The 22,569-nt window shown below is 35.6% G+C and overlaps 1 protein-coding gene and 1 long non-coding RNA gene across 2 annotated transcripts in view; one reads left to right on the top strand and one right to left on the bottom strand.

The window, feature by feature from the left end:
• Window positions 1-22,569, bottom strand: part of LOC141386532 (uncharacterized) — a 153,135-nt gene that overhangs the window by 18,164 nt on the left and 112,402 nt on the right. The window lies entirely within an intron of this gene.
• On the top strand, window positions 1,915-20,750 carry fd59A (forkhead domain 59A). The gene is made up of 2 exons (XM_073989227.1): window positions 1,915-2,804; window positions 19,050-20,750. Exons 1-2 carry the CDS (start codon window positions 2,359-2,361, stop codon window positions 20,287-20,289), a joined length of 1,686 nt encoding a protein of 561 aa, XP_073845328.1. The 5' UTR covers window positions 1,915-2,358; the 3' UTR covers window positions 20,290-20,750.

The following is a 22,569-nucleotide window of genomic DNA, read 5'->3' as shown; positions in this document are numbered from 1 at the left end:
AAAATATAAAATATAAAATATAAAATATAAAATATAAAATATAAAATATAAAATATAAAATATAAAATATAAAATATAAAATATAAAATATAAAATATAAAATATAAAATATAAAATATAAAATATAAAATATAAAATATAAAATATAAAATATAAAATATAAAATATAAAATATAAAATATAAAATATAAAATATAAAATATAAAATATAAAATATAAAATATAAAATATAAAATATAAAATATAAAATATAAAATATAAAATATAAAATATAAAATATAAAATATAAAATATAAAATATAAAATATAAAATAAAAATATAAAATATGAAATATAAAATATAAAATATAAAATATAAAATATAAAATATAAAATATAAAATATAAAATATAAAATATAAAATATAAAATATAAAATATAAAATATAAAATATAAAATATAAAATATAAAATATAAAATATAAAATATAAAATATAAAATATAAAATATAAAATATAAAATATAAAATATAAAATATAAAATATAAAATATAAAATATAAAATATAAAATATAAAATATAAAATATAAAATATAAAATATAAAATATAAAATATAAAATATAAAATATAAAATATAAAATATAAAATATAAAATATAAAATATAAAATATAAAATATAAAATATAAAATATAAAATATAAAATATAAAATATAAAATATAAAATATAAAATATAAAATATAAAATATAAAATATTATAAAATATAAAAATACTTATCTACAAATCTCAGTGGTCACATCCAGATTTGAACATTCCTCTCGAATAAAACCACTGTCACCCCACGACTAGTGTCTGTTATATTAAGCTGAATTGAGATTACGCCATTTTATGTTGTTGTTTTAAATAAAATGATACATACAGGAAGAAGAACAACCAACCATACCCTAAATATCCTGTTCAACTGTATTCACACACACACACGCGCACACACCTACATTAACACAACGAAAAATACCAGAACATCCGTTTAACATTATGCCAAGAAAATGTAAGAGGAAAACAACAACGACTGGCAAGGCAGCAAAATAGAAAAAACAACTACAACAAAAACAAACATATCCTTTGTTTGTTTATAAAGCTACAACAAAACAATCTCAGTAAGCAATCATCCCTTTGAGGAAATTAAGCACCCACTTTTCTTCCTTTTTGGGTTGTGATTTTTTTGTTTTTTTCTTCTGGTCTGCGAAAAGAGTAAAGGGAGAACGTGTTGTTGGGTGATGCTCTGGCTCATTCTCTCCAATTGGGAGAAAATGTATAAAATGTTTCTACAATGTATATCCTTCTTCCTCTTGCATGGGAATCGTTGCCGGTCGATGATACATTGAGAGTAACAGGGGCGGACGCAGGTATGAGTGAAGTTTTGCCGGGGAGTAGAGCGTGTAAAGAGGGCAGTGGCCGACGCCGCCACATCACTACTTCAATGTTATTTTGTCATAAAACAACAACATAACAATTCCAAGCTGGCTGGTTGGCAAGCAGAAGGACGGGCGGGCGGTTGAGCGATCTGACTGCCAGCCAGTTAGCAATGACAGAGACAACATTGCCAACAACAACAGCAGCGGCAAAGATAACAACAAAATGCGATGAAAACGACAGCGGTTACGGATAAATAAATGTTTGAGTTGTGTAGAAAAACATTTTTATTTTCCCCCCGCCTCAACTTGCCAAATTGTGGGGAGAGAGAAAGAGATTTGCTTGCCACTAATGCTGCTGACTGGCAGGATGCCGGACTGGTTGGTTGGTTGACTGGCTTTGTCAGGACGACTCTATTGTTTAGCCAGGGAACTGCGCTATTGTATTGAGTTTTTGGGTGCCGCCGCCGCCACAGAAGTGCAGAATCGCTGGCTGGTCCACAGACATTTGCAAAAACCAAACAGATTGTCATCGACAGACAAAACGGGTGGACGCAACGCAACGCAATACACGGTGATGTTTTCCATTTTGGCGCGTTCGAATAAAAATTTTACAACGATTCAAATTTTATACTGAAACGGATGTTTGTTAACATAAAAAAACAAATATTGTTATAAGAAGCAAAAGAAAAAAAAAAACAACAAAAGAAAAACAAGAATAAATGCAAACAAAAAATGGGATTATTATTTTAAAAGTGTAAATAAAAGAAAAAGTAACATCATAATAATTAAACAAGTTTTTAAAAAGACAACAAGCAAGATTTTAAAAAATTCCTATAAAAACTAAAAAAATATTTTACAAATAAAATACAAAAAAAATCAAACACAAGAAAGTTCCTAAACAGTGGGGTAAAATAACGAAAACTAAAATAGTTAAACAACTAATAAAAATAACAACAGCAACAACATGCACACCTCCGCCGCTGATTTAGTTGTCCTCAACTCTTGTCCGCCCTCACATTTAACAAACATGTCACTATCACCGCCGGCTCATCTTAAACGTAGAGCCGCTCCTCCCAGCATACCGTCACCAGAATCGAATATTTCCGTTGGCGTTACTTTACCAAACCAACACCATCATCATCATTCGCATCCGCACCATAATCAAAATCTGCAACAGCCACCGCCGCCATCGGTAGCCTCGTCAGCATCAGTCCCATCCGCTTCAACATCGCCCCATGAAGAAAATACAACGTCGGCGACAAATAACAACGATTCCTCTGATGGTGATAAAATCAATTCGCCGTTGGTCAAACCGCCCTATTCCTACATAGCATTGATTACCATGGCCATACTGCAGTCACCTCAAAAGAAATTAACCCTGAGCGGAATTTGTGATTTTATTATGCAAAGGTAAGTTTCTGAAAGGTTTATGATTGATATCAGGCCGACATTTGTTACAAACTCCAAGCCTCGACTTAAATCTGAACTTAGATGCAACATTTAGAGGGCGTGCAAGCGTCTAAGTACTAGAAGTAGTGGACTTAAATATTACAAATGCTGATACCACACCGGCTACGTCAACAAAATCCTTCTTCTCTAAGTTTTATATTTAAAAAAACACAATTTTGCTTTGAAAGCTTCGTGGCAAATGACGAATAGAAAAATCACTGGCAAAAAACGATAGCAAAATACCTGGCATAGAACTAAGTGTATGTAAGCGCTTCCGAGAGGACCCTGTCATTGACAAAAATAAAAAGTTTCAACTCCAAAGAAAAATTAACTATTTAGTAACAAGTGTTCAAAAAATGTGTTCAATCAGGTGGTAATTTTATATGGGGTCTATATCAAAGTGTGGACCTATTCAAACACTTTTTGGTGGAAAAGTTTTGTGACTACAGGGAACATAAAATGCCAAATTACGTGTAGTTCCGTCAAACAAGGTAGCTAAAACCCTTAAAATACCGAAAATTGGGAGATTCTGTTATATGGGGCCAAACATGGACCTTTGTTAAAGAAAAAACCCTCAAAATACCGAAAATTGGGAGTTACATTTATGTGGGGACTATTCCAAAAAATGGACCTATGTTGACGATTTTTGTTCGAGATGTTTCGTAACCACTGAGAACCTCAAATGTCAAATTACTGCTAGTTTGGTTAAAAATTGTAACTAAAATCCTCAAAATACCGAAAATCAGGAGGTACCGTTATATATGGGGGCTATACCTAAACATGGACCTATGTTGACAGTTTTTGGTGGAGTAGTGTTATGACCCGTAGGAAACTTAACAGTCAAATTACAGCTAGTTCTGTTAAAAATTTTATCTGAAACCCTCGAAATACCAAAAAGCGGGAGGTACAGTTATATGGGGGCTAAACCTAAACATGGACCTATATTTACAGTTTTTGGTAGAGTAATATTCTGATCTCTAAGAACCTTAAATGTCCAATTACAGTTAGTTCGGTTAAAAATTGTAGCTAAAACCCTCAAAGTACCGAAAATCGGGAGTTACCTTTATATGGGGGCTATTCCAAAACATGGACCTATGTTGACGATTTTTGTTAAAGAATTTTCGTAAACACTAAGAACCTCAAATGTCAAATTACAGCTAGTTTGGTTAAAAATTGTAATTAAAATCCTCAACCATTTTTGAGGTATTGAAGTTTAGGTCACATTTTTAGGTTTTTTTCTTAGGTTTTCACGATTTTGCTTAGAAACGACAAGTCTTATCGAAATGGGACCAGAGAAAATTTTATAGCTGTGAAAATTCTTTACAAGCTAGACTTTTGTAATTTTTTCCTAAGTTGTTCCAATTTTGAGATATATAAGTTTAAGTTGGGAATCTGTAGTGCATTGTCCCAATTTGAACTTCTATATCTCAACAAGTAAAAAAGTGTCAGTCGGCTTTGTCGACAGATATATACCCTCAGCCAATGTGTAGTGAAACTTTCACCTACGGACAGATCAACTGTATTTAAGGTCTCTTCAGAATTTTGTAGCCCTTTTTGGACATTTGAACTTGCCGACAAAAATGTGGATTATGAACTAACTGCACTTCTTCTTCTTTATTTGCCTATTCGTTTTACGAATTTATGGTGATCAATGCAGTTACATAAAATGTATTACAGTATGTACGGTATATATATGTATTTATAAGTTGTTGATTATTTCAGCAAATGATTGTCGATTTCTGCACTCGCTGAGTAGAGTTGCAACATCATTTATACCGGTCCATTCCTGAATATTGTTTATCCAAGACTTCTCTTTTCTTCCCCTGGACTGTCTTCCCTCTATTTTGCATCGGATAATGTTTTGGAGTAGTTTGTATTTGTTGTTTCGCATGATGTGTCCAAGATATGCTGTTTTTCGTTTCTTTATTGTACGTATAAGCTCTTTTTCTTGATGTATTCTTTGCAGCACTTCATTGTTCGTTACAAACTTGGTCCATGGTATTTTTAGAATTCGTCTGTAGGTCCACATCTCGAAAGCTTCAAGCTTCTTCATGTCGGCTGCCTTCAGGGTCCACATTTCGACTCCATATAGCAAAACTGACCATACATATGTTTTCAGATATCTTAATTTTGACTTTATATTGATATCATGACTCACAAAAATTTTCTTGTATTTTATGAAAGCTTCTCTCGCCATTTCAATTCTGCTTCTTATTTCGTTTGAAATGCTCCACTTGTCATTTATTGTGGCACCAAGGTATTTAAAACTATGTACTCTTTCCACGTCGATATTTTTTATTTTTAAAGGCGTTTGATTACCCATACTCTCTTTGGAAATAACCATGTACTTAGTTTTTTTAATGTTTATCTTTAAACCGTAGCTTTCACTGCGTGCTGCCAGTCTATGTAGTAGGTATTGCAGTCCTGCAAAGCTATCAGCTAGTATGGTTGTGTCGTCTGCATATCTAATATTGTTGAGAAAAGTACCATTTATAAGAATTCCTTTTTTGATATCGTTGATTGATTCTTGGAATATTCTTTCGGAGTAGACATTGAACAATAGGGGGGATAATATGCATCCTTGTCTCACACCTTTAGATATTACTATGTCTTCTGTACATTCTCCATTTACATCCACATGTGCAGTCTGGTGCCAATACAAGCTTTTTATGCATCGAATTTCATTCTGTCCAATACCAATGGACGTTAGAATCTCTATCAATTTATCATGTTGTACTGTGTCAAAAGCCTTCTCGTAATCTATAAAGCATATGTATACATCTTTTTGAACAGTTTTGCATTTTTGGACTAGGATTTGTAGGGATGAAAGAGCTTCACGTGTTCCCATGCCTTCTTTAAAACCAAATTGGGATGCTCCCATAGCTTTCTCACACTTCTCATATATTCGCCCATGAATTATTTTAAGAAAAATCTTCAAAGCATGGCTCATTAAGCTGATAAGTCTATAGTCACTTCAGTGTTTCGGTTGGCTTTTCTTTGGAATCGTTATAAACGTTGATCTCAGCCAATCATTTGGGTATTCTCCGGTCTCATATATGTAGTTGAATAGCTTGATCAGGATATTAATGTTATCTCCTTCTATTAACTTTAGTATTTCCGATGGAATCTCGTCAGGACCACATGCTTTTTTAACTTTTAAGGATTTTATCGCTGACTCAATTTCTTGCTTGGTTATATATGTTCCTTCTGGCGGTTCATTTCTCATCATCTCATAGATAGATCGGTTCTGGTCGGTAAACAGGAGCTTTATGTAATCTTTCCATATTGCCATCTTTTCCGATATATCAAAAATAGGTTCATTTTCATTATTGTATAGAATTTTTGGTATTGATTTGTGGTATACGCCTGCCATTTCTTTGATTTTCTTGTGAAGATTGAAATCGTCATTTAACTGTTGCAATCTTTCAATCTCCTGGCATTGTCTGTTTATGAGATTATTTTTCGCATTTCTGATTGCAGATTGTATTTCTCTATTTAATTCGTAGTATATTTCGTAGTTTCGATTTTTATGTTTTCGACGTTCCTCCATCAGATCCAGTATCTCCTTTGTCATCCATTCATTCTTTTGTGTTTTTTTATGATTCCTAGATTATTGTCCGCTATGGATTTTAGCGTATTTTTAACAGAATTCCACATCTGTTCACTATCTGTAACTTCAATTCTTCGAAATTCTTGATCAATGATCTCTTTCATTCTTGTCTTAACTCTTGGTTCCTCCAGTTTTCCAGTATTGAGTTTTCCACGTATTGTTCTCTTTGGGTTTCTCTTCAATTTTGCTCGTATTTTTGTCATTAACAGGATATGGTCCGATGGAACATCTGCCCCTGGATATGTGGATGTCTTCATTACAAACGAAGAAAAGCGTTTATTGACCAATATATAATCTATTTGGTTTCTTATTATATTTGTTGGTTTATCTAGAGGGGATTTCCAGGTATACAATCTTCTTTTTGGCAGGCAGAACATTGTATTTGTAATTTTAAACCCATATTCCTGACAGAATTGAATAAGTCTGTCACCTCTATCATTTCTCTCGCCTAGTCCAAATTTGCCTGTTATGCCTGGTACAATATCTTCTCCAACTTTGGCATTAAAGTCTCCTTGGATGATATTTATATCATGGGGTTTTGTCATATTTATTAAGTATTTTACATCTTCGTAAAAATCTTCGACTTCTTCTTTACCCTTGTCTGCAGTGGGCGCATATATTTGTATAATATTTAGTTTTAAGGGTTTTGTTTCTAACTTTATAAGCATTGCTCTATCAGATTTTGGTATGAATCCTGTTACGCATTGCGCTATGTGGCTTTTCAAAATGACACCTACTCCGTTTCTATGATTTCTATTTAGGTTTCCTGAGTGAAATACTTTGACATTTTGAGATACAAATTCTCCATTATCAGGCCACCATGTTTCGCAAACTCCAAGTATGTCAATATTCATTCTGTTCATCTCGTTAATGGTGTTAGCTAATTTTCCAGATTCATATAGACTTCGCACATTCCAAGTACCAATATTCAGGTTATTTTTTGTTTTACCTCCGGGGATTCTTAGCACCCTCGTTTGGCCGGAGACTGAGGGCCGTTCATTATTTATGTTCATAAATTGCATGATTATCATGGGATAATACTCCAGGGGTTTCCCGTTGACATCTGAAGGGTTTATAGTTTCCGTCTACATATTCAGCCGCTCCTCCTGGAATTCAGACGCTGTTTGCTGCCGCCAACTGTTGATCAGACGCTGCCTTTGTTTTCCTTTTTTTCTTTGGTTCGCCCCGCATATTTTATTTTTGCGGTACCCGCCATATCTGATGAGCGTTCCCCTATCCACCACCTGGGGAGGCGTCCGATGGGAGAAAAAAATGGAAAAAAATAACTCCGCACGGATAACTGCACTAATGTTGAACTTTTGTGGGTGAGGTAACCTTAGGGAGGACCGATATTGGCCATTTTAGAAGTTAAACTAAATTTTGATAAAATATTAGGAGATCCAAAGTTGGTCAAATTGGTTGCTCCATTCAAGTGATATCGTCCTAGCATTTTAGTGACATTTTTTAAATATTGGGGAGAAGTACCGAGAGTTGTGGACCGGTATTGCCCATGAAACTAAGTTTGGATATAATATGACGAAGACCAAATGTTAGACCAAATTGGTTGAACAGTTCGAGAGTTATTGTGCTCTCCGAACGCCACATATGGTGATATAGGGTTTTTTACACCTTTCGGCCTTTTTCCCAAGAGATATGGACTTGCCCCTGAAAAAAACTTTTACCGTCGTAATGGAGGCAGCGAATGCAAATAGCTTCAACAAAAATCAATGTGATTCGAGAGCAGGTCTTAAAGTGAACTTATCCGAAATTTTGTGTGAGAGGTACCAGAAGGAGTAGACAAATATATTCCATATTCGATCCTGATCTATATCTGGTAGATATATTAGGATGTGCAAAGTATTGATTACATCGGTCACTCCCTTCAAGAGTTATCGTGCCCACAAATTTTCCGAACATTTTGGAACTTATGTGGGCGAGGTACCGGAAGAGGTGGACCGATGTAGATCATCTTCGAACTTAAACTAAGTTTGGACAAAATATTACGAAAGCCAAAATTTGAACCGAATCGGTTCATCCGTTCGAGAGTTATCGTGCGCACCAGCCAGCCAGACAGACAGACGGACGGACATTGCTAAATCAACTCCAAATTGTCTGAAACACATTTCGTCCAAACATACTTGGGGTCTAAAACCATTATTTCGATGAGCCACATTTTGCCCGTATGAAAGTGTATATATCCTTTCTAGCCCAAAGGCTGAGGTTAGAAAAATGCGTTCAATCAGGTGGTTTTCGGTGGAATAATGTTGTGACCCCTAAAAACCTTAAATGTCAAATGACAGCTACTTTGGTTAAAAATTTTAGCTAAAACCCTCAAAGTACCGAAAATCGGGAGTTACCGTTATATGGGGGATATTCCAAAACATAGAACTATGTTGACGATTTTTATACCCTCAGCCTTTAGGCTAGAAAGGGTATATACACTTTCATACGGGCAAAATGTGCATCATCGAAATAATGGTTTTAGACCCCAAGTATGTTTGGACGAAATGTGTTTCAGACAATTTGGAGTCGATTTAGCAATGTCCGTCCGTCTGTCTGGCTCGCTGATGAGCACGATAACTCTCAAACGGACGAACAGATTCGGTTCAAATTTTTGCTATCGTAATATTTTGTCCAAACTTAGTTTAATTTCTAAGATGGGCCATATCGGTCTACTTCTTCAGGTACCTCCCCCACAAAAGTTAGGAAAATTTGTGCGCACGATAACTCTTGAAGGAAGTAACCGATTTGGTCCCTACTGTGCCCATCGTGAAATATGTACCAGACTTAGATAAGGTTTCAATATGGACTCAATAGGTCCACTCTTTGGGGTACCTCCCACACAAAATTTCGGAAAACTTCAGTTTAGGGCTTGCTCTCGAATCGCTTTGATTTTTGTTGTAGCAACTTATATTCTCCCTTGTCCCGTATGGGATGTTGTGGAACAATGTTTGTTTGTTTAACTTATATTCACTGCCCCCCATACGGCGGTACAGGTTTCATCAGGGGTAACTCCATACTTCCTGAGAAAATAGCCTGAAAGCTGCAAAAAAAAACCTATGACACCGTGTGTAGTGGTTGGAGCGTAAGATAACTCTCTAACGGATCTGCTGTTTCGGTCCAAAATGTGGCCTTCGTAATATTTTGTGCAATCTTAGTTTAAGTTCGAAGATAAGCCATATCGGTCCACTCCTTCAGGTACCTCCCCCACAAAAGTTAAAAAATGTTCGGGAAAATTTTGTGTACGATAACTCTTGATGAGAGTGACTGATTTGGTCCATACTTTACACATCCTAATTTATCTACCAGGTATAGGTCAGAATATCAGAATATGGACTATTTGTCCACTCCGTCGGGCACCTCCCACACATTTTTGGATAAATTCAATTGAAGACCTGCTATCGGATCACTTTGATTTTTGTTGAAGCAACTTGCATTCGCTGCCTCAATTACGACAGTAAAAGTTTTTTCAAGGGCAAGTCCATACTTCTTGAGAAAAAAGCCCGAAAGTTGTAAAAACCCCCTATGGCACCATATGTAGTGACTGGAGAGCTCGAACCGAATACTGCGTTCGTCCACACTTTGGATATCGTAATATTTCTTCAAATATTAGATGAAATTCGAAGGTGGAAGGAGTGGAACTTCCGATACCTCCCCCACAAAAGTTCGAAAATATTCGCTAAAATGGTACTCTAAATATTGTCGAAACTCAGTTTTAGAAAAAGCCCTATCTATCGATATTCCCGCAAATTTTTGCGCTTTAATCCAATCCATATTGTTTTGAAAAAAAAAACCCTAAATACGTAAGTTTTTTTTGGAAAAAAAGTATTTCAATCCACACTGGCTGAGGGTATATCTCTGTCGGCAATGTCGACTGATACTTTTTTCTTGTTGTTAGAGAAGTTTCGTAACCACTGGCAACCTCAAATGTCAAATTACAGCTAGTTTGGTTAAAAATTGTAACTAAAATCCTCAATATACAGAAAATCGGGAGGTACCGTTATATGATGGCTATACCTAAACATGGACTTATGTTGACAGTTTTTGGTGGGGTAGTGTTATTAACCATAGGAACCTTAATTGTTAAATTACAGCTAGTTCGGTTAAAAATTTTAGCTAAACCCCTCGAAATACCGAAAATCGGGAGGTACATTTATATAGGGGCTATACCTAAACATGGACCTACATTTTCAGTTTTTGGTAGAGTAATATTCTGATCTCTAAGAACCTAAAACGTCAAATTACAGCTAGTTCGGTTAAAAATAGTAGCTAAAACTTGGGTGCCACCGTGGTGCAATGGTATGCACACCCGCACCCAACATCATAACATTTTCAACGGTAGCAAAATACCCCCCAGTAATGTTGGCCCCATTTCCTGAGTATTTCAACCATGTAAAACTTCTCTACAAGTGGTGTCTTAAGACACGCCGTTCGGACTCGGCGATAAACAGTAGGTCCCATATCATTGAACTAATATTAATCGGGGCGCACTCATTGATTTGAGAGAAGTCTCCATTGTCCCTTCTGGGATGTTTGTGGAACAATTATATTATAAACTCGGGTGCAAAAATCCGGCCCTCTAGCTCGATTTTTGCGGACGCTAGAGTGATTACAACAGAAGGACAGACGGCCATGTCTAAACCGACTCAGAATTTTATCCTTATCAAGAATATATGGGGATTTCTGAGTGAATTCGGACACTTCTTCAAAATAAGGTTTTTAAAAAAAATTTTAAATAAAGTTTTACCTATATACCACTGTGCAAAATATGCTATTTTACCAACAACATAATACGTTGCATTTATTAAGATTTGTTTTGTTGTTTTATTTAAGAATTTATCTTAAACATCTTAAAAACTTAGGAGGGTTGGCGTTGTTTTTTTTTTTATTTTATTTTTTTTTTTTATTTGGGATGACGACTTCTATTTTGTTTTTCAAAATAGTTAAGCTTAATCCCATAGTCGTTGTTTTAATATTTTATTAAAAACAACTTTAACTTTTTTCCCACTAATAAATTAAAGTTGTTTTTAATAAAATATTAAAACAACGACTATGGGATTAAGCCTGACTATTTTGAAAAACAAAAAATAAAATAAACTTCTTAAAAACTTCATTATGTTGCGATTTTAAGAATGGTTTAGAAATTGGTGTGTATTACTGAATGAAGTTTTTTGTGCCCGCGATATATTTAAACATTACATATTTCATATTCAAATCCTCTTTCGTACGTAAATAATCATCTTCTGAAGAAAATATCCCTTTAATATTTGGTAGATTATTTGGCTCGGATGCTCAGTCATACATAGTTATTTGATCATTAGTTTAATATTGCCAATAAATGCCAATCCATTTTCAAAATCGAAAAAATTACGCAATTTTTGAAATGTTTGAGATAAAAAAAATGAAATTTGTTGGTAAAATAACAAATGTTTAACATTGGTATAAAGGAAAAATTGTATTGACAAATTTAAAAAAAAAAATTAAGAAAAAATAGTAATCATTCGAATCCCACTACCAAATAGGACTTAATATTGTTTTAATTGATCGTAGGTTAATACAAAAAAAAAATCCAGAAAATCGAAGGGGTCATTCATTGTTAAAATTTGATTTTAAATATTAAATCGCGAAAATCGCATCCAAGCCCACCGTGCAAATTTTTTTCTATTTTTTATTAAATAGCTGATAAAATAACAAACCATACCACAAATTTCATTTCATTTTGGACCAATATTTAAGAAGTTGTGAGTATTTCTTTACATATAGTTTTTACAAAATTCGACTTTTTCAAGGCGCGATATCTCTGGAGCCGTTAGTCAAAAAAAATCTGAAAATATACAGAAATATTTTGCTGATGAGCAGCATCACCACAGCAAAAAATAAAGGAAATCAAAAACCTTATTTTGAAAAAGTGTCCGATTTCCAGAGATGGTCTGTATGACGATTTTTTAGGTTTTCGACGGTAAAAAAGTTGTAAACGTCGAAAACGTCATATACCCGTAGAAAACGTATAAAAAGTAGTAAACGTCATAAACCTCAAAAAATGTATGTTACCATCATATTTTTTACTTAATATTAATTCTGCAAGCCTGTCTCTGTTATTGAAGAGCGTCCGTACCTTTTTTTGAAAATAACAGCATATTTTTATTAATATTTTAATTTTAAAAATACTGAAATAATTGAACAATAAATTGGATAAAGCACGCCATCTACAATATATTCCGAACATTATCACTACTGTACGTATGATTCAAAGAATTTGCGGGTGAAGTAATAAACAAACATATGTCCATATAATATAAAAAGTATATATAAAATGTACATTTTAGAGTGAAATCTTTTTATGCCTGTTTTTTTAATGAAATAGGATCTCAAAAATAAAAAATAATAATAAAATGAATTTTATTATTATAAAAAAAACATCGATTTTTAGGTTATAAAATTCGTTTGTTTATTCTGTCAAAAACCTTGTTTGTTTGGCTAGGTTTACGACGTTTCCGACGTATGTAGTATACGTCAGAAATGTATGTCAGATACGTCATAATTGCAGACGGACCATCTCTGCCGATTTCACTCAGAAACCCTCATATACTTTATAGAGTCGCAAATGATTATTTCAATGCGTTACATACGGAAAAATTAATTAATTAATATCTTAAAATATTCAATCATTAAGTGCAGATCACAGTGCAGGACTTTTTGAAAATTCAATTGAAATCGATACTCTACTCTTTTAGAATAGTTTCAAAAGAGAAATAAAGTTAGACAACTACATTTTCGCAAATCAAAAAAAATAAATTATTTAAAATGAAACGCCTCACAGAGGGATGGATGGATCAGCAAAAATGAATATTACTAATTCAGGGCAGCATTTGCATATTTTGAATATGTACATTAAAATGACCCAAAAAAAAATTTCTTTTCTTTTTTCCTACCCCCTATTTTTTTATTTGATCCAAAATCCTTATATATGAAATTTTATGGTGATCGGTTAACGTTATAGTCCGGTCAAAATAGACATTGAAATAGCAAAAATTCCCACAGAGCTGAATTTTGGTGGAGAGCTAGGGTTTGCCATTAGAAGCAATGTCCTAAAAGTCCCCATCGATCCCATGTGTGCAAAAAAAATTATTCGGGGTCAAAGGTCAAATTTTAAGGGTTTTTAGGTTGTCGGATTTATTTTTTGAAAACGGTTGATCTAATCAAAAAGTGACTAAAGTAAATATTGTAGACAGAAAAATTATATACAAGTTTGACCTTTATAATTTTTTCCTAGAAGGAACCATTCTTGAGATATAGCTGTTCTAAAAAACACATGATTTTTATGCACTTATAAGGGAAATATGCACATATTCAGACGAACCGGCTAAAATAAGCGAAGTAATCGGGTCACATAGCCTATTTGTAGGTTCCGTCAAAAACGAATCAACACTGTAACATTGGACTGGGATATTGACAAAATGTTGAATGTGTTCTTCAAATATATCTCAAAATATTTGTTGTGCTTAACTTTTAGTGTGCGTTCCATTGCTTTTACACGATTTAAATTTTTGATTTGCTTGTAGTTGTATGCGTTATTTAGCTTCTTCTTGCGTGAGCTAAATTAACAAATTGTTTATATCTTAGCAAATAAAGTCATTACAAATCTCCTTACTAACATATTACTTTAACAAGAACATATCTTTAGCAATAAGTGGTTATTATTGGCTACTAAAAACGTTTAAGAGTTGTTAAAAAAATTATTAAGGTATTTATAACCCTAATAGCACCGAATGGTGGGCCGATCTCAAGATTTCAATTTAGATTATGTTTAACTTTCCACAACGTAATAGTTAATGAGTTGTTCGCGAAAATTGGCCCTACCATCACAGTTCTAGTATGAGGCAGACTTTCAACCAGGAATTGAGACTTTGAGCTATAGACACAAAACGAATACTTTCTTCAAACTAAATAATAATTTTAAATTCTGTTTTATTTAGGTGGTTTTAGTAGTTTGTGACCTGGTGAGTTTGGATTTCAAATGTCAATTCCATAGCGCAAACGTCAAATAAATCCTCTCGAAATGGGTTAACCCGGCAAAAACTCTAGTTTAACCGTACTATTATCTAAATAAACAAAACTGGAACAAATGTCAAAATCGACATACCAGCCAATCAGAAGCCGGCTAATATGTTACAACTTTATCCAAATTTGTCACTTAAAAGGTTTTCAAAGAGAACGCTATTCAGTGTCATTATACCCTACACCACTATGTGGGGAGGATATTATAGATTGGTTTTGCCCAAAAAGTTTGTAACGCATCGAAATAATGGTCGTAGACCCATACTTATATATACAAAAATTAATGTCTCGACGAGCTGAGTCGATCTGGCTATGTGTGTCCGTCCGTCTGTCCATCTAAACCTTGTAATCACGCTACAGGTCGCACTTTTGATCAGATCGTCACCATATTTTGGGTGTTGATGAGGGTCCCGGAGGGGAAGAAGGCTATGGATTTTGGTGATGGTCGGATAATATTTAGGGGTCGGAATGGGCAAACAACTTATTTTGGAAAAAATCAACGTTTTTTCCAAAGTAAATATCTCACCATCCATAAGGGGTATACCAAAAGCAAAACTGTCAATGAAAGTGGAAGATATCATTTTTTCCATTTTTTTGTAATCACGCTACAGGTCGCAATTTTGATCGGATCGTCACTAAATTTTGGGGGTCCTACAGAGGAAGAAGCCTATCGATTATAGTGATGGTCGGATGCTATTCAGGGTTCGGAATGGGCAAAAAACTTATTTGAAGAAAAATACAACGTTTTATTTCAAAGCGAATATCTCCGCTACTATATATCAAAAGCAAAACCTGCTAATGAAAGTAGAAAATATCACCTTTTCAACGATGTAATGTAGGTTGTCGTAGGTATTCAAACAATAACGATATCGCAGTAGCCGGTAATGCATCCCTATTTCCATTTTTTGTGCTATTGATGATTGGCGAACATCCCACTTTTCCATTTTTTTATTTGAGTTGTACTAACGATGCACTTAAATGCGTTTCAACAAAATTGACCTGTATTAATGAAGACATTCAGAGCAAAGGCGCTAAGCTATCCCAATTTTAATATTTTGAATTTTACCAGTCAAAAGCTTATGCACAGGAGTAGTGGTGTAGGGTAGATATCACATAGTCGGCCCCGAACCGACTATAGCCTTGGCTCACTTGTTTTTGTTTAAGGAGAAGTGAACATTTTGAAACTACCGGACCAAAATTTTGGAAGTTTATGTTAGCGAAAATTTATTATGTAACAATAATTATTATTACTGTTATTATTTTTTCATTGAAATGGCGTCAGACTTCTTGACCAATTTGCGCTTTTTTAGAGCTCTTTGCACAATAACTCGGAATTAATATATGTTTAAAACGTATCATTTATCAAATTGGAGACCCCCGTCAGAATACTTCACAACTACAGTATATAAGTATCATTCAACTCAGTGATATCACTTCGGTAAGACCAACGTAGTTTAAGAAAGGGAATACAGTCTGGAAACCTTAGAAATAACTTAAAATTTTTAAAAATAATGTTTTTTGTTCACAATTATTTATTTCAGCATAGAGAACATAGCCAAAGCAGTCGAAGCGCTTTGGATATTACAACTATACAATTTTATTGAGTATTTTATGAAAACAAAATGAGATTATTTTGAGAATTGATCTATGCAGTGGGAAGGTTGGGACATCGTTGCGTCATCCGATACGCGTGTTTTCTTTTTTGGCCTTCTATCACTCTGCGGTGTCATTGTTATTATGGTTTCTACGAGATCCTGATCCTAAAAATTCTAGCAACAAGACGTCGGTTTGTTAATAGGCCAATTCTGAAGCCCTATCGTGGGTGTATTAATGGGCAACTTCTGACTTCCAATCACGGTCCTGTTTATATTAATATCCTGGATTCCAAACTGTGTTTTTTAAAAATACATATTGTGGCGACCAAACGTGAATTTGTTTATAGAAAAGTTATGGCATCCAATCGTGTTTATTTTAACAGAGAAACTCTGACGAGCATATGGGTTGTTTTACTGGCGACCAAAGATTGGAATTTTATGCAGAAATTCGGGCGTCCAATCGCTGTTATTTATTACCCCTAAGATATGTTGGTGACCAATCCTGGAAAAAAAATTGGTGCCTATTCGTAAATCTTATCATAAAGAATGTGTGAAATCTAGTAGTGGTTGTGTTGATTGAGAACTAATGCTGAGCGCTGAGCAATAGTGAGTCTATCCGTCATGAAATTCTGGCGCCCAATCGTGGATTTGTTAATGCTAAGTTCTGTCGCTCAATCGCGCATCTGGCAATACACTCATTTTTTGCATGCAATCGTTGGTCTTCTCTTAGAGAAATTCTGGTTTTCCTCGTGGATCCTTTAAATTGTTCAAGAGCAAGAACAAATCTTGCAACACAAGTATGTTTCAAGGAAATTGGTTTCAGACAATTTGGAGTCGATTTAGCGATGTCCCTCTGTTTGGATGGCTGGAAAGCCACTCTCGAACGGATCAACCCATTCTATCTAAAACTTGGCCCTCGTAATATTTTGCAGCAACTAAAATCAATTTCGAAGATGGACTATATTGGTTCACTACTTCGCAAACCTTCCAAAGAAAATTTCCAAAATTTTCAGAAAAGTGCTGTTTAAAACCTGCTCTCGAAACGTTTTGATTTTTTTGCAACAGGTTCTTCCCGGGGCCCCTATTACAACAGTACAAGTTTTTTTCAGGGGCAAGTACATACTTCCTGCGAAAATGACCAGGCAGCTGTAAAAAACACCTACAGCCACCATGTGCAGTGGCTTGTGCCTTGGTCCAAACTTAGAATATCGTAATATTTCTGCGAGTCTTCGATAAAGTTCGAAAATTGTGCCTATCGGTCTACTCCTACTGGTACCGGCCCTACAAAAGTTCAAACATTTGTTCCAAACTGTGGATTTAGTAATACTATGTCCAAACATAGTTTAAGCTCGAAAATAGGCCGTATCGATGCGCTCTTTAGGGTAACTCACTCACAAAGGTTCAACATTTTTGTTTAAGTGCAATTTAAGCTCTGTTCGAGAACAATTTTTGCCGAAGATACTCCTTGTGGTCCTGTTTACAGCGATATTGTGTTTTTCGCGGGCAAGTCTATCTTTCCTAACATAATGGCCCTACACCTCTAAATTTACGGTGACCAACTGAAATTACTGGTAGGTGCAATATCTATTGGAAAGAGTTGTTATCATTAATCCAAATCCATATTTTGTCTGCAAGTTCGCACGTCCAAAATAAAGCCACACATTTCTGAAAATTCTTTAACCACATAATTTTTGGCGAAAAGTATTTTGATTGTGTAGCCGATCGTAGTTCGATCGTTGAGATTTTGAGGAGCAATAAACGGTTTCCCATCAGTTTTTTTCGTTTGTCTTCGCATAGTCCTTTACCGAAGATGGAAAAAGACAAGTTTCTAGAAATATGCATCCATCGGAAAAATTTCTTTGTTCCATAGCGCCCTATTTTACACAAAATAGAACTGTGGGGTTCTATACTAGAAGCAGTCGTTTTAATCCGTCTCTTCTACTTTTGTTCAAAAAATAATCGGCAGAAAAGTTCTTATTTGGCCAATGCACATTTTAGTTGAGATGGTGGAAAATATCTATATATCTCTTATTCGAAGTGAATTAAATTTATAGCAAGAGACCAGTTGAAAATAATCTTAACGAACAGAAATTATATCATGAAAACTGGTTGATATGGTTTTTATGCAAATTTTAAACATAATAAAGAATTTGTAATTGTTGTGGTATTCAAAATAGTTCACTACAAAAACGTGTTAGAGAAAATATACAAAAAATGAAAACTACAAAGATTAAGCAACGATTTTATCTTTCATTATTGAATTGCTCTTATCAGAAATTTCAAAACCAACAAATCGTAAGAATTGTTTTTCTACATGTTGTTCATAAGCCAAAGTAAAGGACGTTATATACCAAAAAGTTCAAAAAAGGGGCTTCTCCCTCAGGCTACGTCGGTGTCCCCCATAAAAAGGTACAAACAGATTGTAGAAATTTTTAGATACATTTTTTACCTAATTTAGGCATTTGGGGTATTCGTGGTCGAGCAATTTTTGCACCTAACAGGAAACTAATTGTTCCATTTTAGTTCAAAATATATTAGGGTGGAGGGTATTAAAAGTTTGCCCCCGGCCGAACTTAATGTTTTTAACCGTTTTACGTTAAAGAAGTCACGAAGTTTACGCATCCTTATCAGGCTGACTAGAATTAATATGAAATTTGGAAGCAAAATGATCAAAGAGGGCATGGATAATTTAGGTGTTACCAGAGCTCCAGCCCGATTTTAATTTTGGTGGTGAAATTCATACAGTCGTTACAAGTTTGCGTCATTGTGGACAGCATTAAAAGTTCGGCTCCGTCGAGCATGATTCCTTTTTTACTTGTTAAGCTGGATACCGCGTGGGGTTTCCCAGAAATATTGAAAATTAAATTTCCGAACCCAAATAAAATTAAGTATTTTATAGCGGATCATTTATTAAATATATTTTCTTTTTTTCTTTCTTTTCAGATTCGCCTATTACAAAGACAAGTTCCCGGCTTGGCAAAATTCCATACGACACAATCTCAGCTTGAACGATTGTTTCATCAAGGTTCCTCGTGAACCCGGTAATCCGGGTAAGGGTAATTTCTGGACACTAGATCCTCTGGCTGAAGATATGTTTGACAACGGCAGCTTTTTGCGGCGCAGAAAACGTTACAAACGTGCCCCAGCTATACAAAGATTTCCATTTACATCGGTGTTCGGGACCCTTTCACCATTTTGGATACGCAAACCGGTACCCCTGGTGCCGGTGCATTTTAATGTACCGAATTTTGGTGGTGGTGCACGTGACTGCTTCGATATGTTACATCCACCGGGGGCGGCGGCAGATGTTTTCGATACGGTGGCATTGAGGGGAGCGGCGGGTGCAGCAGGCACTGGATCTGTAGTGGATAACAAGAAATTTAATTTCTTCGCCAACACTGATTTATCGATGTATCCCAGAAGTGCAGTGGATAAATTTGAGGCATTTGCTCGGGGAGCCCAAACAGCTGCGGCGACGGATCGTGGCCTAATGGACATGAGTGGCGTCAGTGAATTGGATAAAATGAAACTTTATAGTTTTGGGGCATTGCCGGGTAGTGGTGGTACGGATGAAAATGGGTTCACAACACAACATCATCTGCAGCATCAGCAACATCACTCTATCGGCCACTATGATAGAGGGACGCACAGTTCACAAGATTCGGATGAATCCGATGATGATCGCATTGACATTGAATCACCCGATGAACAGGATTCACACATATCAGATTCCATAGAAAGTTTAAGTACAAATCGCCTAGATGTCCAGGTTGATTCGGATGAGTGTACGGTGGCGGGAGATAGTCCCAGCGCCGGAGGAGCAGGTGGAGCGGGACTTCAGCAACAGCTTAAAGATGCCTCTTCGTGTATTTTACTTTTCAATAATTATGATTCGTTAATAACCAGCAACAACAACAACAATAATACAAATAAAATCAACCGTCCAGATAGCAAAGTTAACGAAGCAGCAGCTGTGGTAAAGCTACCAATCGCCACATCGCCAGTAACAAAATGTACGGGAAATGTTGCACCCATTGCAGATGGCGGCAGTTACAAATCCACTTTACTTTCCTTTGACTACGAAACTGGACGAACACACAAACAAAGTGCGGCCAGAGATTTCCGCATAGAAACGCTAATCGGCAACAGTGATGCACCACCACAAGAGAGTGTCTGTGATTAAAGAAGAGCTGAAAGGACGCTACACCATGAAGACCGGGATCCTGTAAATAAAATTTGTGGTTCACTTTGCATCTCCTTCGAAGTTTTACAAAATCCATTTGGAAATTCATTTGCACCACAAGACCAATTTAATGTAAATTTTTAATGTCCTTTTTTCTGTTACTTCTTAATGTCAAATGGCAGATAAATAGAAATTGAAAAGAACAACAACAAACATCCAACAAACGAAATCAAATTTTAAAAGCAACTAAAAATATCATCAAAATGGACAACAAAGAAAAACAAAAGAAACTTTTATTGTATTGTAAATGTATTTATTTATTATGTCTTGGATAGTTCTTAAGCTAATTTCACTAACTGACGACTCACTGACGCACCCATTTAATCGTAAGTTATTTAAATAAATAAAAAACAAAAACGAAAATTGTATAAAATAGAGAAAGACAAAACATAAAATTAAAATAATGAACTTAGTGTTGTTTTATTACCGCCATACCTAACACACAACGCGAGATCTTCCGTTCTATTCTATACAAGCCTCTTTCGTAGATCTTCTATTCTCTAGAAGCCTGCATGAAGGACTCTTGTCTTTTGAAGCCTCCCTTGAAACCACGTTTCAATCCTATAGACGTTTTCTTTAATATAGAATAATATAGAAACATCCTACGAAGGTCTTATATACTAGACAAGCCCCCTACTGGGGTCTACTCTTCTACAGAAGCCTCCTACGAAGATCTTCTATTCTGTAGAAGCCTCCTACGAAGATCTTCTATCCTATTGAAGCCTCCTACTGAGGTCTTCTATCCTATAGAAGCTTCCTACGGAGGTCTTCTATCCCATAGAAGTATTCTACGGAGGTCTTCTATCCCATAGAAGTCTCCTAAGAAGGTCTTCTATGCTATAGAAGCCTCCTACGGAGGTCTCCTATGCCATAGAAGCCTCCTACGGAAATCTCCTATGCTATAGAAGCCTCCTACGGAGGTCTTCCATCCTATAGAAGCCTCCTACGGAGGTCTTCCATCCTATAGAAGCCTCCTACGGAGGCCTTCTATTCTATAGAAGCCTCCTACAGAAGTCTTCTATTGTATAAAAGCCTCCTACGGACATCTTCTATTCTATAGAAGCATCCTACGGAGGTCTTCTATTGTATAAAAGCCTCCTACGGACATCTTCTATTGTATAAAAGCCTCCTATGGATATCTTCTATTCTATAGAAGCGTCCTACCGAGGTCTGCTATTCTATAGAAGCCTCCTACGGACGTCTTCTATTCCATAGAAGCCTCCTATGGAGGTCTTCTATTCTATAGAACCCTCCTACGGAGGTCTTCTATTCTATAAAAGCCTCCTACGGAGATCGTCTATTCTATAGAAGCCTCCTACGGAGATCTTCTATTCTATGGAAGCCTCCAACGGAGATCTTCTTTTCTATAGAAGCATCCTATGGAGGTCTTCTATTCAATAGAAGCATGCTACGGAGATCTTCTATTCTATAGAAGCCTCCTACGGAGATCTATTGTATAAAAGCATCCTGCGGAGGTCTTCTATTGTATAAAAGCCTCCTACGGATGTCTTCTATTCTATAGACGCCTCCTACGGTGGTCTTCTATTCTATAGAGGCCTCCTGCGGAGGTCTTCTATTCTATAGAGGCCTCCTACGGAGGTCTTCTATTCTATAGAGGCCTCCTACGGAGGTCTTCTATTCTATAGAAGCCTCCTACGGAGATCTTCTATTTTATAGAAGCCTCCTACGGGGATCTTCTATTCTATAGAAGCCTCCTACGGAGATCTTCTATTGTATAAAAGCATCCTACGGAGATCTTCTATTGTATAAAAGCATCCTACGGAGGTCTTCTATTGTATAAAAGCCTCCTACGGAGGTCTTCTATTCTATAGCGGCCTCCTACGGTTGTCTTCTATTCTATATAGGCATCCTACGGAGGTCGTCTATTCTCTGGAAGCTTCCTACGGAGGTCATATATTCTATAGAAGCCTGCTACGGAGGTCTTCTATTCTATAGAAGCCTCCTACGGAGGTCTTTTATTCTACAGAAGCCTCCTACAGAGGTCTTCTATCCTATAGAAGCCTCTTACGGAGGTCTTCTATTCTATAGAAGCCTCCTACGGAGGGCTTCTATTCTATAGAAGCCTCCTACGGAGGTCTTCCATTCTATAGCAGCCTCCTACGGAGGTATTATATCCTATAGAAGCCTAGGCCTATACGAGGCCTCCTACGGAGGTCTTCTATTCTATAGAGGCCTCCTACGGAGGTCTTCTATTCTATA

The sequence above is a fragment of the Musca autumnalis genome, unplaced genomic scaffold (assembly GCF_047663935.1).
Source record: "Musca autumnalis isolate F117 unplaced genomic scaffold, ASM4766393v1 scaffold_5, whole genome shotgun sequence".
Classification (NCBI taxonomy): domain Eukaryota; kingdom Metazoa; phylum Arthropoda; class Insecta; order Diptera; family Muscidae; genus Musca; species Musca autumnalis.
This window is presented reverse-complemented; position numbering and strand designations above follow the sequence as displayed.

What these genes read in the sequence shown, in the direction of transcription:
- fd59A (XM_073989227.1), top strand. Translation starts at nt 2,359, where the DNA reads ATGCACACCTCCGCCGCTGATTTAGTTGTCCTCAACTCTTGTCCGCCC. An exon ending in TGTGATTTTATTATGCAAAG is followed by an intron (nt 2,805 to 19,049) that starts GTAAGTTTCTGA and finishes CTTTCTTTTCAG; the next exon opens with ATTCGCCTATTACAAAGACA.